The sequence below is a fragment of the Caretta caretta genome, chromosome 13 (assembly GCF_965140235.1).
Source record: "Caretta caretta isolate rCarCar2 chromosome 13, rCarCar1.hap1, whole genome shotgun sequence".
NCBI lineage: Eukaryota > Metazoa > Chordata > Testudines > Cheloniidae > Caretta > Caretta caretta.
In genome coordinates this window covers 32820355-32835959 of record NC_134218.1, presented here as the reverse complement: position 1 = coordinate 32835959, position 15605 = coordinate 32820355, and the positions used below count along the sequence as shown (strand labels likewise).

General features: G+C 60.2%; 1 protein-coding gene across 1 annotated transcript in view; it reads left to right on the top strand.

Annotated features, from left to right (window-relative positions):
• Positions 1-10528, top strand: part of LOC125622650 (von Willebrand factor A domain-containing protein 5A) — a 29588-nt gene extending 19060 nt beyond the window's left edge. Inside the window, 12 exon segments of the mRNA XM_075118884.1 lie at positions 306-478; positions 627-715; positions 869-1013; positions 1590-1669; positions 2236-2350; positions 2479-2643; positions 6022-6125; positions 6433-6641; positions 7534-7668; positions 8952-9088; positions 9669-9795; positions 10218-10528. Of these exon segments, the coding sequence (XP_074974985.1) occupies positions 306-478; positions 627-715; positions 869-1013; positions 1590-1669; positions 2236-2350; positions 2479-2643; positions 6022-6125; positions 6433-6641; positions 7534-7668; positions 8952-9088; positions 9669-9795; positions 10218-10297 (1559 nt within the window). The 3' untranslated portion in view covers positions 10298-10528.
• The last annotated feature ends 5077 nt before the right edge of the window (positions 10529-15605 follow it).

Here is a 15605-nt window from a genome sequence, read left to right as displayed (position 1 = left end):
ATGAGAAGGAGGTCTGGGGGGAGGGACGGGGTGGGGCTCTGGGGCAGTCGGGAGGCGCTGGGGATGGTGGGGGATCTGTGGGGAGGGCGAAGTCGGGGGAGGGACAGAGGAGTGGGGGTGGGGCTCTGGGGCAGTTGGGGGTTACTGGAGGGGCTGGGGGCAGTGGGGGATCTAGAGGGAGGGCAGTGTGTGGGAGGGACATAGGTGGGGCTCTGGGGCAGTCAGGAGGGACTGGGGGCTCTCGCAGGCTCACAGGACTCCACCCCATGCCCACCCCATTTGGGGCTGGCCCCATCTCCCCGCAGGCTCCCTGATGGGTGACCCGGCCTTGATGGTGACCCTGCTGCCCAGCCTGCCCGAGGCGGTGCTGGGCCAGAGCCCTGCCGGGGAGTTCATCTTCCTGCTGGACCGCTCCGGCAGCATGGAGTGCCCCATGGACGGCCAAGACTACTCCCCCCAGCGCATCGACAGCGCCAAGGTACAGCAAGGTGGGAGGCCGCGTTAGATGGGCCTGTGGAGGAGAACAGCTCAGGCTGGCTGGGCATGCGGGGGGCAGAACCGAGGGTAGGGGGGAGCCCAGGCTGGCTGGACCAGAGGAGTGACTCCGTCCATCTGTCCATCCCCAGGAGACCCTGGTCCTGCTGTTGAAGAGTTTGCCCCTGGGCTGTTATTTCAACATCTACGGCTTTGGGTCTCAGTTTGAGTCCTTCTACCCGTGAGTCGGAGGGGGGCTGGGGGTTGCTAACTGGGTTAGGGGGCAGGGCAGGCTGGGGTTTGGGTGTCTGTGGGTTGGGGGCAGGGCTGGCTGGGGGCAGGGTGTCCCTGGCTCCACCTGTCCTGGCCCCTGACCCCTCGGCATCCCCCGCAGGCAGAGTGTGGGATACACCCAGCAGACCATGGCAGAGTCCTTGCAGCGCGTCCAGCAGCTCCAGGCTGACCTGGGGGGCACCGAGATTTTGGCACCGCTACGAGCCATTTACAGCAGCCCCTGCCGGGACGGGCACCCACGCCAGGTATCGGGGCAGCCACAGGGCATCCCAGGGCCTCGGAGAGGGACTGAGGCTGGTGGGAGCTGATAGGGGGCGCTTGGAGAGGGGCTGGGAGCCAGGAGCCAGCTGATCAGGACTTGGGGGGCTCAGAGTAGGACTGGGGGCAACAGGGGGCTGGTGCACCTGGGGATGGGAGCAGGGCATGGCAGGCAGGAGCCGGAGGGGGTACCTCTGTATAGAGCTGGGGGGCAGCACTGGGGGGTGCCCTGCAACCAGGGGGCAGAGAGGGCACATGGTGGGGAGCAGGAGGGAGCTTCCAGAAAGGTGCCCACAACAGTCAGGCGGGTTAGTGTCTCCAGGGGCCAGGGAAGAGGTGACAGTTGGGTTCCCAGTTAGTCAGGGGTCCCCGTCTGTCAGCCCCCCCGGGGAGGCCTCTGGGAGGGAGGGAGGAGTGCCGCGGGGGGTCTCATGGGGCTGGGGGTCTCTGGGAGGGGGGTCAGTGGGACAGGCTCTCTGGGGGCTGCCACTATTCCCAGGGGGAGGGGGTGTCTCCAGGGGGATTTTGGGTCCCCGGCTCTGACAGCGTCTCTCCCCCTCCAGCTGTTCGTGTTCACGGACGGGGAGGTGGTGAACACCCAGGAGGTTATCACAGAGGTGCAGCATCACCGGGGGACGCACAGGTAATGGGGGCACCTGCCCTCCAGCATCCCTCCCACCGTGCCCCCCAGCCCTGCCTCCCAGCACCTCTGCCCCCTAGATTCCCCCCAACCTTGTCACGGTGTGCGGAGTGGCTCCCAGCTAAGAGTGCCAACCTCAGGTCAGACTGTCGGAAGCCAGGGCAGATGCCCCAAACCCTAACCTAACCCTTACCCCGCACCCCCCAACCCTGCCCCCCAGCTCTGCCAGCATGGACACCCTCAGCAGCCCCAAACTCTCTCCCCCGAGCCTGGGAACCTCCAGCACCCCCCAACCCTGCCCTCCATTATCTCCTCAAAGCTGCCTGCTGACCTGGCAACCCCCCAGCAACCTCATACTCTCTCCCTCCGGCCCTGCCAGCATGGAGAACCTTTGTCCCATCATCTCCCCAATCCTGCACCCCAGCCCTACCAGCGGAAAAACCCCCAACACCAGCATCTGCCCATCCGTTCATCTCACCCTGCCCCCAGCCCTACTGGCCTCTCGCTCTGCCCCTCCCCCTCCTGTCTCTGACACACACCTCTTCCCCCCGGACACTGCCCACCTGCAGGTGCTTCTCCTTCGGCATTGGGGAAGGGGCCTCCACGGCTCTGGTCAAAGGCATCGCCCGGGCAGCAGGGGGCAGCGCCGAGTTCATCACGGGCCAGGACCGCATGCAGCCCAAGGTGAGAACCCAGGCGTTCGGGCTCCCAGCCATCCTGCTCAAACCCACCAGTCTCCACGCCCACCTCCAGGCTGGGGATAGGACCCTGGTGTCCTGGCTCCACCCTGCGTGTGCTGGTCTCTCCCCCAGGCACTGCAGTCTCTGAAGCGGGCCCTGCAGCCGGCCATGACCCGGATCTCGCTGAGCTGGGATCTGCCCCCTGGGATGGAGGCGGAGCTGCTGGGCCGGGGCCCTGAGGTGATCTTCCCTGGGCAGCGGTGCCTCATCTACGCCCGGCTCCGCGGACAGCCCCAGGTGAGAGAGCGAGCCACCCCCCCCCCCGGGACGCCCCCAGGGCTCAGGATCAGTGACTGAGCCAGGAACCTCCCACCCCCTCCTGGGTGGTAACTCTAAAAGAAGGAGTGAGAGGTAAAGAGGCATCCTTTAAAAAGTGGAAGTTAAATCCTAGTGAGGAGAACAGAAAGGAGCATAAACTCCTGCAAGTGAAGTGTAAAAATATCATTAAGAAAGCCAGAAAAGAATTTGAAGACCAGCTAGCCAAAGACTCCAAAAGTAACAGCAAAAAAAAATTTTAAGAACATCCAAAGCAGGAAGCCTGCTAAACAGCCAGTGGGGGCCACCGGACGACCGAAGTGCTAAAGGAGCACTCAAGGACGATAAGGCCATTGCGGAAAAACTGAATGAATTTTTTGCGTCGGTCTTCACGGTGGAGAATGTGAGGGAAATTCCCAAACCTGAGCCATTATTTTTAGATGACAAATCTGAGGAACTGTCCCAGCTTGAGGTGTCATTAGAGGAGGTTTTGGAACAGACTGATAAACTAAACGTGACTGGAGAAGAGCTAATGTGACACCAATTTTTAAAAAGGGCTCCAGAGGTGATCCCGGCAATTACAGGCCAATAAGGCTGACTTCAGCATCAGGCAAACTGGTTGAAATTAGAGTAAAGAACAAAATTGTCAGACACATAGATGAACAGAATTTGTTGGGGAAGAGTCAACATGGTTTTTGTGACGGGAAATCATGCCTCACCAATCTACTCCAATTCTTTGAGGGGGTCAACAAGCATGTGGACAAGGGGGATCCAGTGGATATAGTGTACTAAGATTTCCAGAAAGCCTTTGACAAGGTCCCTCCCCAAAGACTCTTAAGCAAAGTAAGCTGTCACGGGATAAGAGGGAAGGTCCTCTCATGGATCAGTAACTGGTTAAAAGACAGGAAACAAAGGGTAGGAATAAATGGTGAGTTTTCAGAATGGAGAGAGGTAAATAGGGGTGTGTACTGGGTCCAGACCTATTTGACATATTCATGAATGATCTGGGAAAAGGGGTAAACAGTGAGGTGACAAAATTTGCAGATGATACAAAAGTACTCAAGACAGTCAAGTCCTAGGCAGACTGCGAAGAGCTACAAAAGGATCTCACAACATAGGCAGCAAGTTATATGGGCCTGTGGTGCCCATGCTCCACCCATATTCAGGAACGTGGGCACGGCTCCACCAATGTTTGGGCTTATATTTAATCAGAGCCATCCCGTCCATAGGACGGACCAGGGCAACCACCCCGGGCCCTGCGCTTTGTGGGGCCCACACTTCAGGGGGACGCGAGGTCCAGGGCAGCCTGTGGGGTCAGCAGGGGGCCTGGCTCCAGCAGCAGCAAGTGACCCAGCCCCACCCCCACTCCACCCCTTTCCCAAAGCACGCGCCCCTGCCCTGCCTCCCCCGAGCGACGCCGGGAGCCGGCTGGACAGAGCGCTGGAGAGTGGGCCGGGGCCAGGTCACTCGCTGCTGCCAGCGCCAGGCCCCCTGCTAATCCCCCAGGCCGCCCTGGACCCCACGTCCCCCTGAAGCACGGGTACCCATGGGGAAGTTGCCCCGGTCTGTCCTATGGACTGGACAGCTCTGCTTGGACCCTTTCTGGGCACCACCAAAAATTATATAAACCTGACTGAGCAAAAAAATGGCGGATGAAATTCCATGTTGATAAATGCAAAGTAATGCACGTTGGAAAACATCATCCCAACTCTACATCTAAAATGGTGGGGTCTAAATTAGCTGTTACCACTCGAGAAAGAGATCTTGGAGACATTTTTCAGAGTAGCAGCTGTGTTAGTCTGTATTCGCAAAAAGAAAAGGAGGACTTGTGGCACCTTAGAGACTAACACATGTATTAGAGCATAAGCTTGAAGTGAGCTACAGCATCCGATGAAGTGAGCTGTAGCTCACGAAAGCTCATGCTCAGATAAATTGGTTAGTCTCTAAGGTGCCACAAGTCCTCCTTTTCGTGGAGACATTGTGGATAATTCTCTGAAAACATCCACTCAATGTGCAGCGGCAGCAAAAAAGCAAACACAATGTTGGGTATCATTAGGAAAGGGCTAGATAATAAGACAGAAAATATCACATTGCCTCTGTATACATCCCTGGTACGCCCACATCTTGAATACTGCGTGCAGAGCTAGTCGCCCCAACTCAAACAAGAGATATTGGAATTAGAAAAGTTTCAGAAAAGGGCAACAAAAATGATTAAGGGTATGGAGCAGCTTCTGAATGAGGAGAGATTAATAAAACTGGGACCTTATTGGAAAAGGAGATGACTTGGAAAAGAGATGACTAAGGGGGGGATATGACAGAGGTCTATAAAATCATGACTGGTGTGGAGAAAGTAAATAAGGAAGTGTTACTCCTTCTCATAACACACGAACTAGGGGGATCACCAAATGAAATTAATAGGCAGCAGGTTTAAACGGTTGGAAGGAGGATACTGAGCTAGATGGACCTTTGGTCTGACCCTGTATGGCTGCTCTTACGTTCTCAATGATGGCCATTGGGCTAGGGGTCTCTGTGCTACTCCAACCCCAATCGATCTTAGTGGCGATTGTTAACTCTGGTCCCTAATGATGGCCATTGGGCTTCAGGTTTCTTTGCTACCCCAACCTCATTGATCTCAGTGGGGATTGTTGGCTCTGAACCTGAATGATGGCCATTTTTCTGGGGGTCTCTGTGCCACCCCAGCCCCATTGATTTCAGTGAGGGTTGTAAACTCTGATCACTAATTATGGCAGTTGGGCTGGGGTGCGTCTCTGTGCTATCCCAGCCCCATCAATCTCAGTGGGGATTGTTAACTCTGACCTCTAACAATAGCCATTGGGCTGCAGGTCTCTGCACTAGCCTGGCTGCATTGATCTCAGGGCAGGTCTACACTACAAATTTACACTGGCGGAGCTGCGACACTGTAGCATGTCTGGTGAAGATGCTCTAAGCCAACGGGAGAAGCTCTCCCACCGACACGGCGCTGTCTACACGGGGGGCTACAGTCAGTGTAACTACGTCGCTCAGGGCGCTGCAGTTCAGGGGTGTGGATTTTTCACATCTCTGAGTGACATAGGTATACTGCAGTATGTAGTGTAGACATGACCTCCGTGGGGATCGATAACTGTGTCCCCTACCAGTGACCACTGGGCTGCAGGTTTCTGTGCTACCCCAGCCCCATTGATCTCAAAGGGGGTCGCTAACTCCTGATCCTAATGATGGCTGTTGGCTGACTAGGCAACCCCCAACTGCTGTGAATCAAGCATATTTTCCCCCTTTGTTCTGTAACCTGGGTCTGGGAGGGTCCCCAGGCATCTTCTCCCCCCTCGCACTCCACCTCTGACCCCCTTTCTCTGCCCGCAGCCCCCAGACACTGCCGTGGGGGGCGTCACCCTGCAGTACCGCATCCAGGACCAGACCTACAAGGAGATGCTGCAGTTCCCCCTGCAGCCACAAGATGGAGACAGGTGACAGCAACACTCCCATGGTCCACATCCTCACCAAGCCACCGGGTCCTGCCCCCCACATCCCCACCACCAACAGAATAGAGATGGGATGGGACCTGTCCCAGGTCACAGAAGGAAGCAGAAGTCCTGGCTCCCAGACTCCCTGCTGTGACCACTAGACCCCACTCCCCTCCTATAGCCAGAGATCGAACCCAGGAGTCCTGGCTCCCCCCAACAATACACTATCCCACTAGCCCCTGCTCCTCTCCCCACAGTGGCAGGAACCCAGGCGTCCAGGGCTCACCCCGCGACTCTGTCCCCGGCACAGGCTGCCCGTTCACCGGCTGGCAGCCAAATGGCTGCTGCTGGAGCTGGAGGGGGCCATGGACACCGGGTCGGAGGGGGACCAGCACCGGGCACTGGCGACCAGCCTGGCCTCAGGGGTCATCTGCTCCCTCACGGCCTACGTGGGGGTGGACACGGAGCGGGGGCAGCCGGTGCAGGGGCCGCTGGTGAGACGGGACATCCCGCTGGCAGGTAACCCCGGATGGGCCGGGGATCCCGGCACTGGGGAGGGATCAGCATGTGGGGGGGCGGGCTCGGGTGGGAGGAGGAACCAACCTGGCACTGTTGGGGGAACCTGGCACCAGGGCGAGGGAAGGGGGAGGGAATTATGGGAAGGATCCCAGAACAGGGGGATCCCAGTGTGAGAGGAGGGACCCTGAAGCTTGGGGAGGGGGGCATCACAGTTATGGGCTAATGTCCCTTTGCTCTTGTCCCTGCCCCAGCTCCCGTGGGGCTGTGCTGCCCCCCAGGGCAACCTCAGTGCCCCCGTTCCCAGGGCAGGGGGGAGTGGCAGGCGCTGGCTGGGTGGACGGGGACAGCCCACGGGGCCTGACCCATCCCAGCCAGGAGAGTGGGGCCTGTGGAACGTACGGACAGACAGATGGACCCAGAACCAGAGACCCAAACAGACTGGGGCAGAGACCGAGAATCAGACAGTCGGACCCAGACAGAGGCAGGGACTAGAGGGGCGGGCACATTGCTGTCATTAGCCGGATTGGCTAGTGGGGGCCTCTCGCCGCCCCCCCCAGCATCCTGCCCTCATTCATGGGGTGCAGCACCCACCCCCGTGTCCTCTGGGGCTGGATGAGGGGTCCCAGTTGGGGGGAAGCTGCAGGGGAGGGGCTGGATTCAGGGGGCCCCAGCCTGTGGGGAAGGGGCTAGGGCGGATCCTGACTCTGAGGGAGCTGGGGGGAGAGGAGGATGGGGCTCGGTGTAGGGGGTCCCAGCTGGGGGGCATGGGGGAGGGGTCCTAGTGCTGTGTTCGCTCTGGGTGCCGTGGGTGGGGGGATTTCCCTTCCTTCTCTTAGTTTGTCTCTGTTTGCATGTCTGTCTGTCCCACTCTGTCTGTCCATCTCCCCCCCAGACTTTGGGGCTGCAACCCCCCTGCAGAAGATGTGTTATTCTGCCCCTGGGCCCATGGCCTGGGCCCAAGGGCCCTCCGATGTGTCCATGGACTGCGCCATGGTCTGCGACTTTGAGGACAGCTCAGATGTGCCAGGTGAGAGCTGCTCCCTCCCCCATCCCCTCCGGGGCACTCTCCCCCAGAGCTCCCCAGGGCCAGTACTGGCTGTCTCCTCCCCCAGCACCGTGCCTCCTGACTCCCTCCCCATCCCAAAGCTCAGCCGGGGGAGCCCCCGACGCGAGGGCAGGAAGTCCTGCATACACAACACCCTGCCAGAGACTGCCTCCCAGAAAGGTGAGGGGAGCAGGGGCTGGGAGTCAGGACTCGAGGTGGGCGGCAAACGCCAGGATGACACTTCCTTGGATCCGAGACAGACGTGCCCTGACGGTCCCGGAGCTGGGCAAGTGTTTAACAGCAACATCTGATCCGAAGGAACTTCCTGGGCAAAATACCGGTGTGATGCTGGGGGAGGGGGAGTCCGCAGCTGGGTTTTTTAAGTGTTGTGACACAAATTATCTTGCAACAAAATGAAAAAAAAAAATAAGGAAACTTCCAGGCAAAAAACTCTGTGAAACTGGAATTTGGGGTGTGAGTTTGTATCAATGAGCTAAGGGGGGGGGCAACTGGGCAGCGGAGGGGGTAATCAGTTGCTTTTTAGGAACAGAAATGTCGCTGAGCAGTTTTCTCTGAAATGGACACGCAGCTAAATTCCCAGACAAAAATACCTTGTGACACTGGGCCCAGGCTTGGATGTTTGTACAGGTGAGTTCAGGGGCACAGATCATGGTTGGCACGGTCTGGTTTCTAAATGAAGAAGCCCACAAAAGGCAGAATTTTAAAGTTAAGGCTACCCTTAAAACCTGAATTGGAAGAGTCTGGAAATACAAAGTTGCAGTAGCCCAGGTAACCTTAACTGTGTCCCATAACCCTGGCCCAGGTATGGCTATAATATCGTATAGACTCTATAACATCCCATCTCCCCTATACCCTTAGACGCTTCTGTGTCTCCCTGAACATAGGTCTGTATTGCAGGCTATAGTGTGGGATGGTCCCGGGGTCAGATTGTGTTTGAGAAACACCCTGGGGTTGTGAGATTAATGACTGGGGCGGAGACATTCATGGGGCCCAAGGAAGTTTGGTTCCTAAGTCCAACTGCAAATTAATTGTCATCCCATGGGTGCAGGAAGGAGCAGAGTTAAGGGTGCTGAGGAGCAGATAAAGGATTGGGCAGAGTTAAGGATGTCCATGGAGGGGCAGAGTTAAGGATGCACAGGGTGTCACAGTTAAGCTTGTTGGCTGTCCCTCAGCCTGGACAGGCCACATTGCTGTTCTGTATCCATAACCCTGTGCAAGAGCCATCTCCCCACGTCTCTCCCTAGAGTGGGCACCAGAGGAGTCTCCCCTGCTGAGGCTGGTGTCTCTGCAGAATGCCGACGGATCATGGGACCTGGACCCCCAGCTGGCCACTGCGCTGGGGGTGAGCGAGACCGATGCCAGGGGGAGGATGCCCAGTCAGGTGAGTGTGGGGGGCGGAGGAGAGGGGAGAGATGACAGGGCAGGTGCCATGAGTTGGGCCTGTTCTCTGCTCCTAGATGAGACTGTGTGACCCAGACTGAGGGTGGGGTCTAAGAGCATCTGGATCCAATGACCCCTGAACCTGGAGCCCAGTGGGGAAGACAGGCCCACAGAGGGGAGTTAGAAACCCCCTTACAGGGGATCGGCGCATTGGATCGAGGGAGCCCAGGGCTGCGGGGGGGACATAGGGAGGCCGAGGCTGGGTCCTTTCCGAGGCTGTCTCCCTACCCCCGGGAATGCCACTGGGCATCTGAGTAGGGGGTCCACGGTGCTAGAGCCGGGGGGCTGGGAATCCTCTGAGCCTGGGGAAGGGGTGGGCGTGCTGGATTGGGGGGTCCCCAGGGCAGGGGATGGGGGGAACACTGGGGAAGTGCAGGGGGATCCCCGGGGGGTGGGGTCCCTAGAGTGGGGGGATGGGGCAGCATTAGGGAGAGGGAGGATGGGGGCAGAGCTCGGAGGGACAGGGGGGTCCCCAGACTGGGCGCTGTCTCAGGCAGTATCTCTTCCCCCCCCCCCCCCAGGACGTGCCCCCCGGCGTCTGGGCCACGGTGCTGGCCGTGGTCTGGCTGCACGGCCGGGCTGCGGGGCAGCGCGACGAGTGGGAGCTGCTGGAGGCCAAGGCTGTGGGCTGGGTGCGGGGCCGCGCAGGTGAGAGGGGAGTGGGCGTTTGGGAGCAGGGCCCAGGGCCTCGACCAGAGAGCCCCTGCCCCACAGCCCAGCCCCCACTGAGACCCTCTGTCCCACAGCCCAGCCCACCCCGAGACCCCCATGTCCCACTGCCCAGCGCCCCACACGAGATCCTCCAGGCCCACAGCACCACCGCTACTCCATGGGACCCCACCGTCCTGCGAACCACAGCCCTGAGATCCTGCCCCCCATTGGTCCCAGGGTCCCCTGCCCCCCGGCATCCTAACAGCCTCTGGCTCCCCAGCCAGATCCCCAGAAGCCTCCAGTCCCAGGATAGACAGGCTCCCAGCCCCCTGCTCCCCGTCCCATTCCCCCCGGGCTGTGAGCTCTCTGCTCTTTGTCCCCCAGACTGATGTCTCCCCCTGACCCTCTTCTCGTTGCAGGGCCCCGGCTGAGCGAATGCCTGGAAGCCGCCAACACCCTGCTGGGCTGCAGCGTTGGGCCTGCCGTCTTCAGTCTCTGAGCCCCCGCCCCGCCTCCTGCCCCCCGCACCCTTCCCCCCAGCTACCCTGGGCCTCCAGCCATGCAGAGCCCCCCCAGGGATCCTAAATTAAGAGCAGCCAATTGGTTTGCATAAGTTTAACGAAAACTGTTTACACTGGCCCTGTAACTTACACCAGACCGACAGGCCCTTAGTGCTGCGGGCGGAGCCTGTCTCTGCCAGCCCCTCGCTGGAATAAAGCAGTTCCCCGGGTTTGTCTGTCTGCCTGGCTTTGCCTGGGGTCCCGGGGCTCTGCACTCCCCACGGCTCCCCAGGGCACTGGGTTCTCAGCAGGGTCAGGGACGGCCTGCCCTGAGCAGGCGGATTAGCACTCCCAGCACCGGCTTTCTGATGGGGCAGAGCTGCTGGACCCAGACACCGGGGCGGCTGGCTAGGGCCGGGAGGAGCCCCGGAGAGCGGGGAGCACGTGGGGTGCAGGTGGCAGACGCAGGGCATGGGCCATGGGCAGGGTTTAGCAGGTTGTTTTAGCTGTGGGTCTGTGCGGATCCCTGACGCCCCCAACTGGTCTCTGCTCCCGCAGGAGAAGGAGCAGCCAGGCCTGGAAAATCAGCCCCTGCTCGGCCACCGCTGGGCGCGTGATTCCCATTCAGATACCTGGGAACCAGGCATCCAATGCCCCTGCAGCTCGGGAACCTCCGGCCCTGCCTGGAGCGAGGCCACAGCAGTGTTGTAATGGGACAGGGAAGCAGCAAACGCTCTCCTCCCTGCTCACACGCCCCCCCCCCCGTCCCCCACGCTGCTGACGCTGACAGCCACGTGGGCTCCGGCAGCCAAGTCTCCTGCGCTGAGCCCCAGCGGCTGTGGGGCCAGGTCCTGATGTTGCCAGCCCAGGGTATTGAAATTGGAAGGAACAATTCTAGAGCAAAAAGACCGGGGGAGATTTTCCAGGCCCAGACGGCAGCTGGGTGCCCAGCTCCCCCGGGCAGTCTGGAGGGATGGGGGTTGTCATCCTGATGTGTAACAGCTATAAACCCAGGGGAGCTGGCACCCAGCCGGGGCCTAGGGGTGGGCCAACCCCCCCCCCCGAGCCCAGGAGCTGGGTGGGAGCAGGCGGAATCCAGGCTCGTTGTAGGTGACCAGGCAGAAAGCTCCATTAAGGTGAAGTTCAAGGTGAGGTCCCTGTGAGGTAAAAAATATCCCATGGCTGGTGCCGGGATCCCCACAGCATGTGTTGCAAACCCCAGAGACTCCCCGTCTCCATGACACTGAAAAGAAATACAAACCCATTCAGCCAGGAAACGCAGAGCATGGCCCCCAAATGCTCTTAACTCTGCCCACAGCTAGCACAGGATCTTACGATTCAGACAGAGGTGCCCAACTCCCACTTCCGGCTCTGATGTCCAATGTTCGGGCTTCCACGGCATTTCCCAACCCTGCTCAGCTGCTGTTGAGTCCTGCGAGCTCCTGCTGCACCTGGATGTTCACTGTCAGGGTCCATGACTGCCCCAGGCCCTGCACCTCCAGCGGGAGGCTCCAAGCAGCTGTCGCAAGGGCAGATCCAGTGGCTGTGCTCTTAGCTCCAGCTGCTCCTTACGGCTTTTACCCCAGGGCTTTGAGCAGTCGCCCTGGTTCAGTTCCCCACCCTCCCGGATGGGGAGAGAGGCCGGGAGCATGTTTCTCTCACCAGGCTGCAGCACCCGAACCCAGAGCTCTGGGCTAACCCAGGGGAGGCTCCAGCCAGACCTGCTGTTCTCTAGATCAATAACTCACTAGGCAGGGGAGCCGGGGGTCCTGCTCTTTGCCCCGTGGGGAGATCTGCAGGCACCAGACTCCAGAGTCACTCGCTCGTCACTCAACAGCTCCCCTTGCTTGTTCCTCACGGCAGCTCCGGGGTGACACCTGCAGTGAGGTCAGTGCGCTCTCCTGCAGGGGGGAGCCCAGGTTCAAATCCCGTCTCCCTGGCAGGTGGAAGGGGATCGACCTGGGTCTCCCACAGCCAGGTGGGCGAGGAGTCATATGGATCTACCCCCTCCTCCCCTGGCTTTCCTGGCATGGTGCCTAACTCCAGGATGGCATTCTGGCTGCGGTGCCTGAGCAGAGAGGTGCCTAAATCCCAGAGGAGGTAGGGCTTAGCACAGATCCCATCTGCCAGTTTTGATGGGGGATGTGGGACCTGGCTTTGTCTGCCAGCCATCTCTGCTCTCCCCCACAGTGGGGCACCGTCCCAGGCAGGGCTTCTCCCCAGCCCCCTGGCATGCACCTTCCCCTCCCCAGTCCCACTAACGAGGTGTTTTGGCCAAATGCCAGCAAATCAAACCTCCAGAACTAGCCTTTAGGTCGCCCCTGGGCCGCAGGTTTCAGGGCAACCTCCCGGGGGCCCCTGGTGACTTTGCTTCTGGCAGCCTCCCTGACCCAGCCAGCTCTGCTCCCCTCCAATGCGCGGGCCCCAGGGCGACCTCGAGGACCCACCCCACTCCTCCGTGGAGTCCCTGCCCATCCACAGGTGTAGCCCCACACCTGCTGATTAGCTCATTTGAGCTCACGTGGGGCACTGGGCCTCCTCTGCTCATGGGCCCAGCTCCCCCAGGGCAGATCCGAGGAGCTCTCTGCTCTGTGCCCAGCATTGGGGCATTTCCTCTCCCTAGTCTGGCAACCCCACCGGGGCTCCGGGAGAGACAGGGCGGGAAGGAGGGTGCGACCACCTCTGGGGGCCAGGCCAGGGCCTGTCCCAGATTCATGGCTCCATAGGCTCTAGGGCCAGGAGGAGTGTCCATCCGATCCAGCCTCCCGCAGGACACGGGATTGTGCATCGAGTCCACCGCAGACTGGCACCCTGCATTGCTTATGGGGGCCACGCTGTACAGCCACATCACCACCTGCTGCTAGGGCGCCTCCTCCTGGCCGCTATAGCCATTGTTCCTTCCAGGTGCTGCACCCTCTTCTGGGGTCTCACTTCCCACTGTCCCCGCTCACTCCGCAGCCCCTCTCCCCAGGAGCTGCAGCTGCCTCGGGGTGACTTGGCCCTCCAGCCAGGTCCTAGTGTCCTTCCCTTCCAGGGTATCAAAGGCTTTCGGGGCAAAATGTCCCAGGCAATCCGCTCTTCGGTCTGGGCCCCTGCCCCAGGGAATGGAAGGGGAACTGCGTCGCCCTCTGCTCCGGGTCCCAGCTCGGACCCTTGCTCAGCAGCCCAGCTCTGTGCTGTCCTGTAGCTTACTGCTTTCCCCTGAGCCTTTCCTGCTCCCCCATCTGGGTTTGCCAGCCCAGACTCCCTCCTCCCAGGCAGTAACCGCAGACTCCACTCCATAGCCCCAAACATGCCTCCCTTGGCCCCGGGACTAGGGACTGCAGAGCACGTCCCTGCAGCCTGTCCGCTCACAGCTCCTGGGCTTTCCACAGGCCCCTGCTGTTCCAGCCAGCTGAGCCATGAAAGCTGGGAATTGCCCAGAGTATGACTAACGAGGCCAGAGTCTGCAGAGAGCCTGAGCCCATTGCTCCGAGAGGCAGGAGCTGCTTCCTGAGTCCCAGTGGGGTGATGAGTCTCACTGGGGGGTCGGGGATGGGGAGCGTGTCCTAACGATTCTGAAATGAAAAGTATCAGGAATAGCAAATAAAATAAAAAGCTCTTGTTCCCCCCAGGTTTTGGTTCAATATCTGTCTGACAAGTGACAGCCGGGGGTCAATAAGGCCAGGACAGCCCAGGGACTGACTCTGATTTTTAGTATAATCAGAGTTTGGGGGGATGCTCCAGCTGTGTTTGGTGCCCACCCAGGGCTGGGTTTAGGGGTCCCCTGCGGTGTGTGTCTGGCATGTCAGACCCTCCTTGGGGAAGGCAGCGCAGCTGGAGCTGACAGCGGGCCTGCCAGTGAAATGGCCTCGGAGGGCAGCAAAGCCCCAGTTCAAGGAGGGGGGGTAGTTTGCAGAGGCGCCCTAGCACATGGCTAGCTGTGTGGAGGGAAGGGGTTGCAGACAGTCCCTGATTTAGAGTAGCTGGGAGTGAGGAGTTTGCAGACTCTCCTTCACTGGGTGGGGCGGCGTTAGCGGGGAAAAGTTACTTTCAATTTTCCAGACTCTGCATCCCTCCCCTGAGGTAAGGTCCATCATGGTCCCCCTAGTTCTGCCCCCCGGGTCTAGGGTCCCTCAGTCCTCTCTGGGTCGTGCCCCTGCCCCCCGTGTCCAGGGGTCCCCCCCTTGCCCCCAGGTCTGGACCTATCCCCCTGACTCAGGGCTTTGCCCCTGCAGAGTCTCCCCTCCCTGGATGTGGGGGCCCTCGTGCCAGGGCAGGGTTGGGGGGTTGGAGGGAGGTGACCCCTAAACCTTTGTGGCTCTGCCCTGTCCAACCCCTAGTTCCCCCACCCCTTTCTGTTCCTTTTTCTACTTCTCCCTGCATGGATCTCCCGGTGCTTATCACCATGGCACCTGCCGGGTCTGTCCTGCTCCCCACTGGCTCTTGGGGGCCACTGGGGGCCTGTTCCCCGCTCAGACCTCACCCGCCAGCCAGTGACTCAGCCTCGGGCGCTCTGCCAGAAGCAGCTGCAGCAGCAAGAGCCGCAGCCATGAATTGCTGTAGCTTTCACGCCGACTCCCTTTCTCCGGCCGGGGAACTAGGTGTCAGAGTTAAATCCCAGCGACAAACAACCAGCTTCCCTTCCCCGCCAGAGCCTTTCCCGGGGCCTCCACCATTTCCCAGCCTATGGTGCTTACCCCAGAGCAGGCAACGAGGAGCCTGGACCCCGGTTGTGAATACCTGCCCCAGGGGGGAGCAGCAGCATCACAGGCCCTGCTCTGGCTCCGGTCCGGGACTGGGGGTAGCAGGCAGATGAGGTCGCACTGAAAGGAAGATGCATTTTTTTGGGCACGGGTAACTAGCCATTGGCACAGCTCACCCAAGATCGGGGTTGACCCTCCATGGCAGCCAGCGTTTGAAGCAGGATGGGGGTTTGTGCCTCAGTTTCCCCAGAAGTTCATTCCAGGCCTTGCCAGGTGTGCGGGTTACCCGGGTGATCCCAACATTCCCGTCCAGCCTCGGAGCTGGGAATTCTTCACCTGGCCAAGCGGCAGCAAGATGAAACATGGCCCCGAGAGCGGGGTCTGAAGCCTCTCTTGGTCATGCAGCTCTGGAGTTCCTCGCGCCCCTCCCCTCCCCGCCCCGCACCCTCAGATCCCCGCTCCTCCACAGAGACTCCCCGCGCATTCAGAGCCGGGTTCCTGCTGCTGGAGAACCCAGCCCACTGCCGGCCTTTCACCCCCGCCAGGCCCAGGCTGGCCGGCTCCGGGACCGGGAACAGGAGCCCCCAGCTGTGCCCCCAGTGAAAATACATAGCAGCACGCA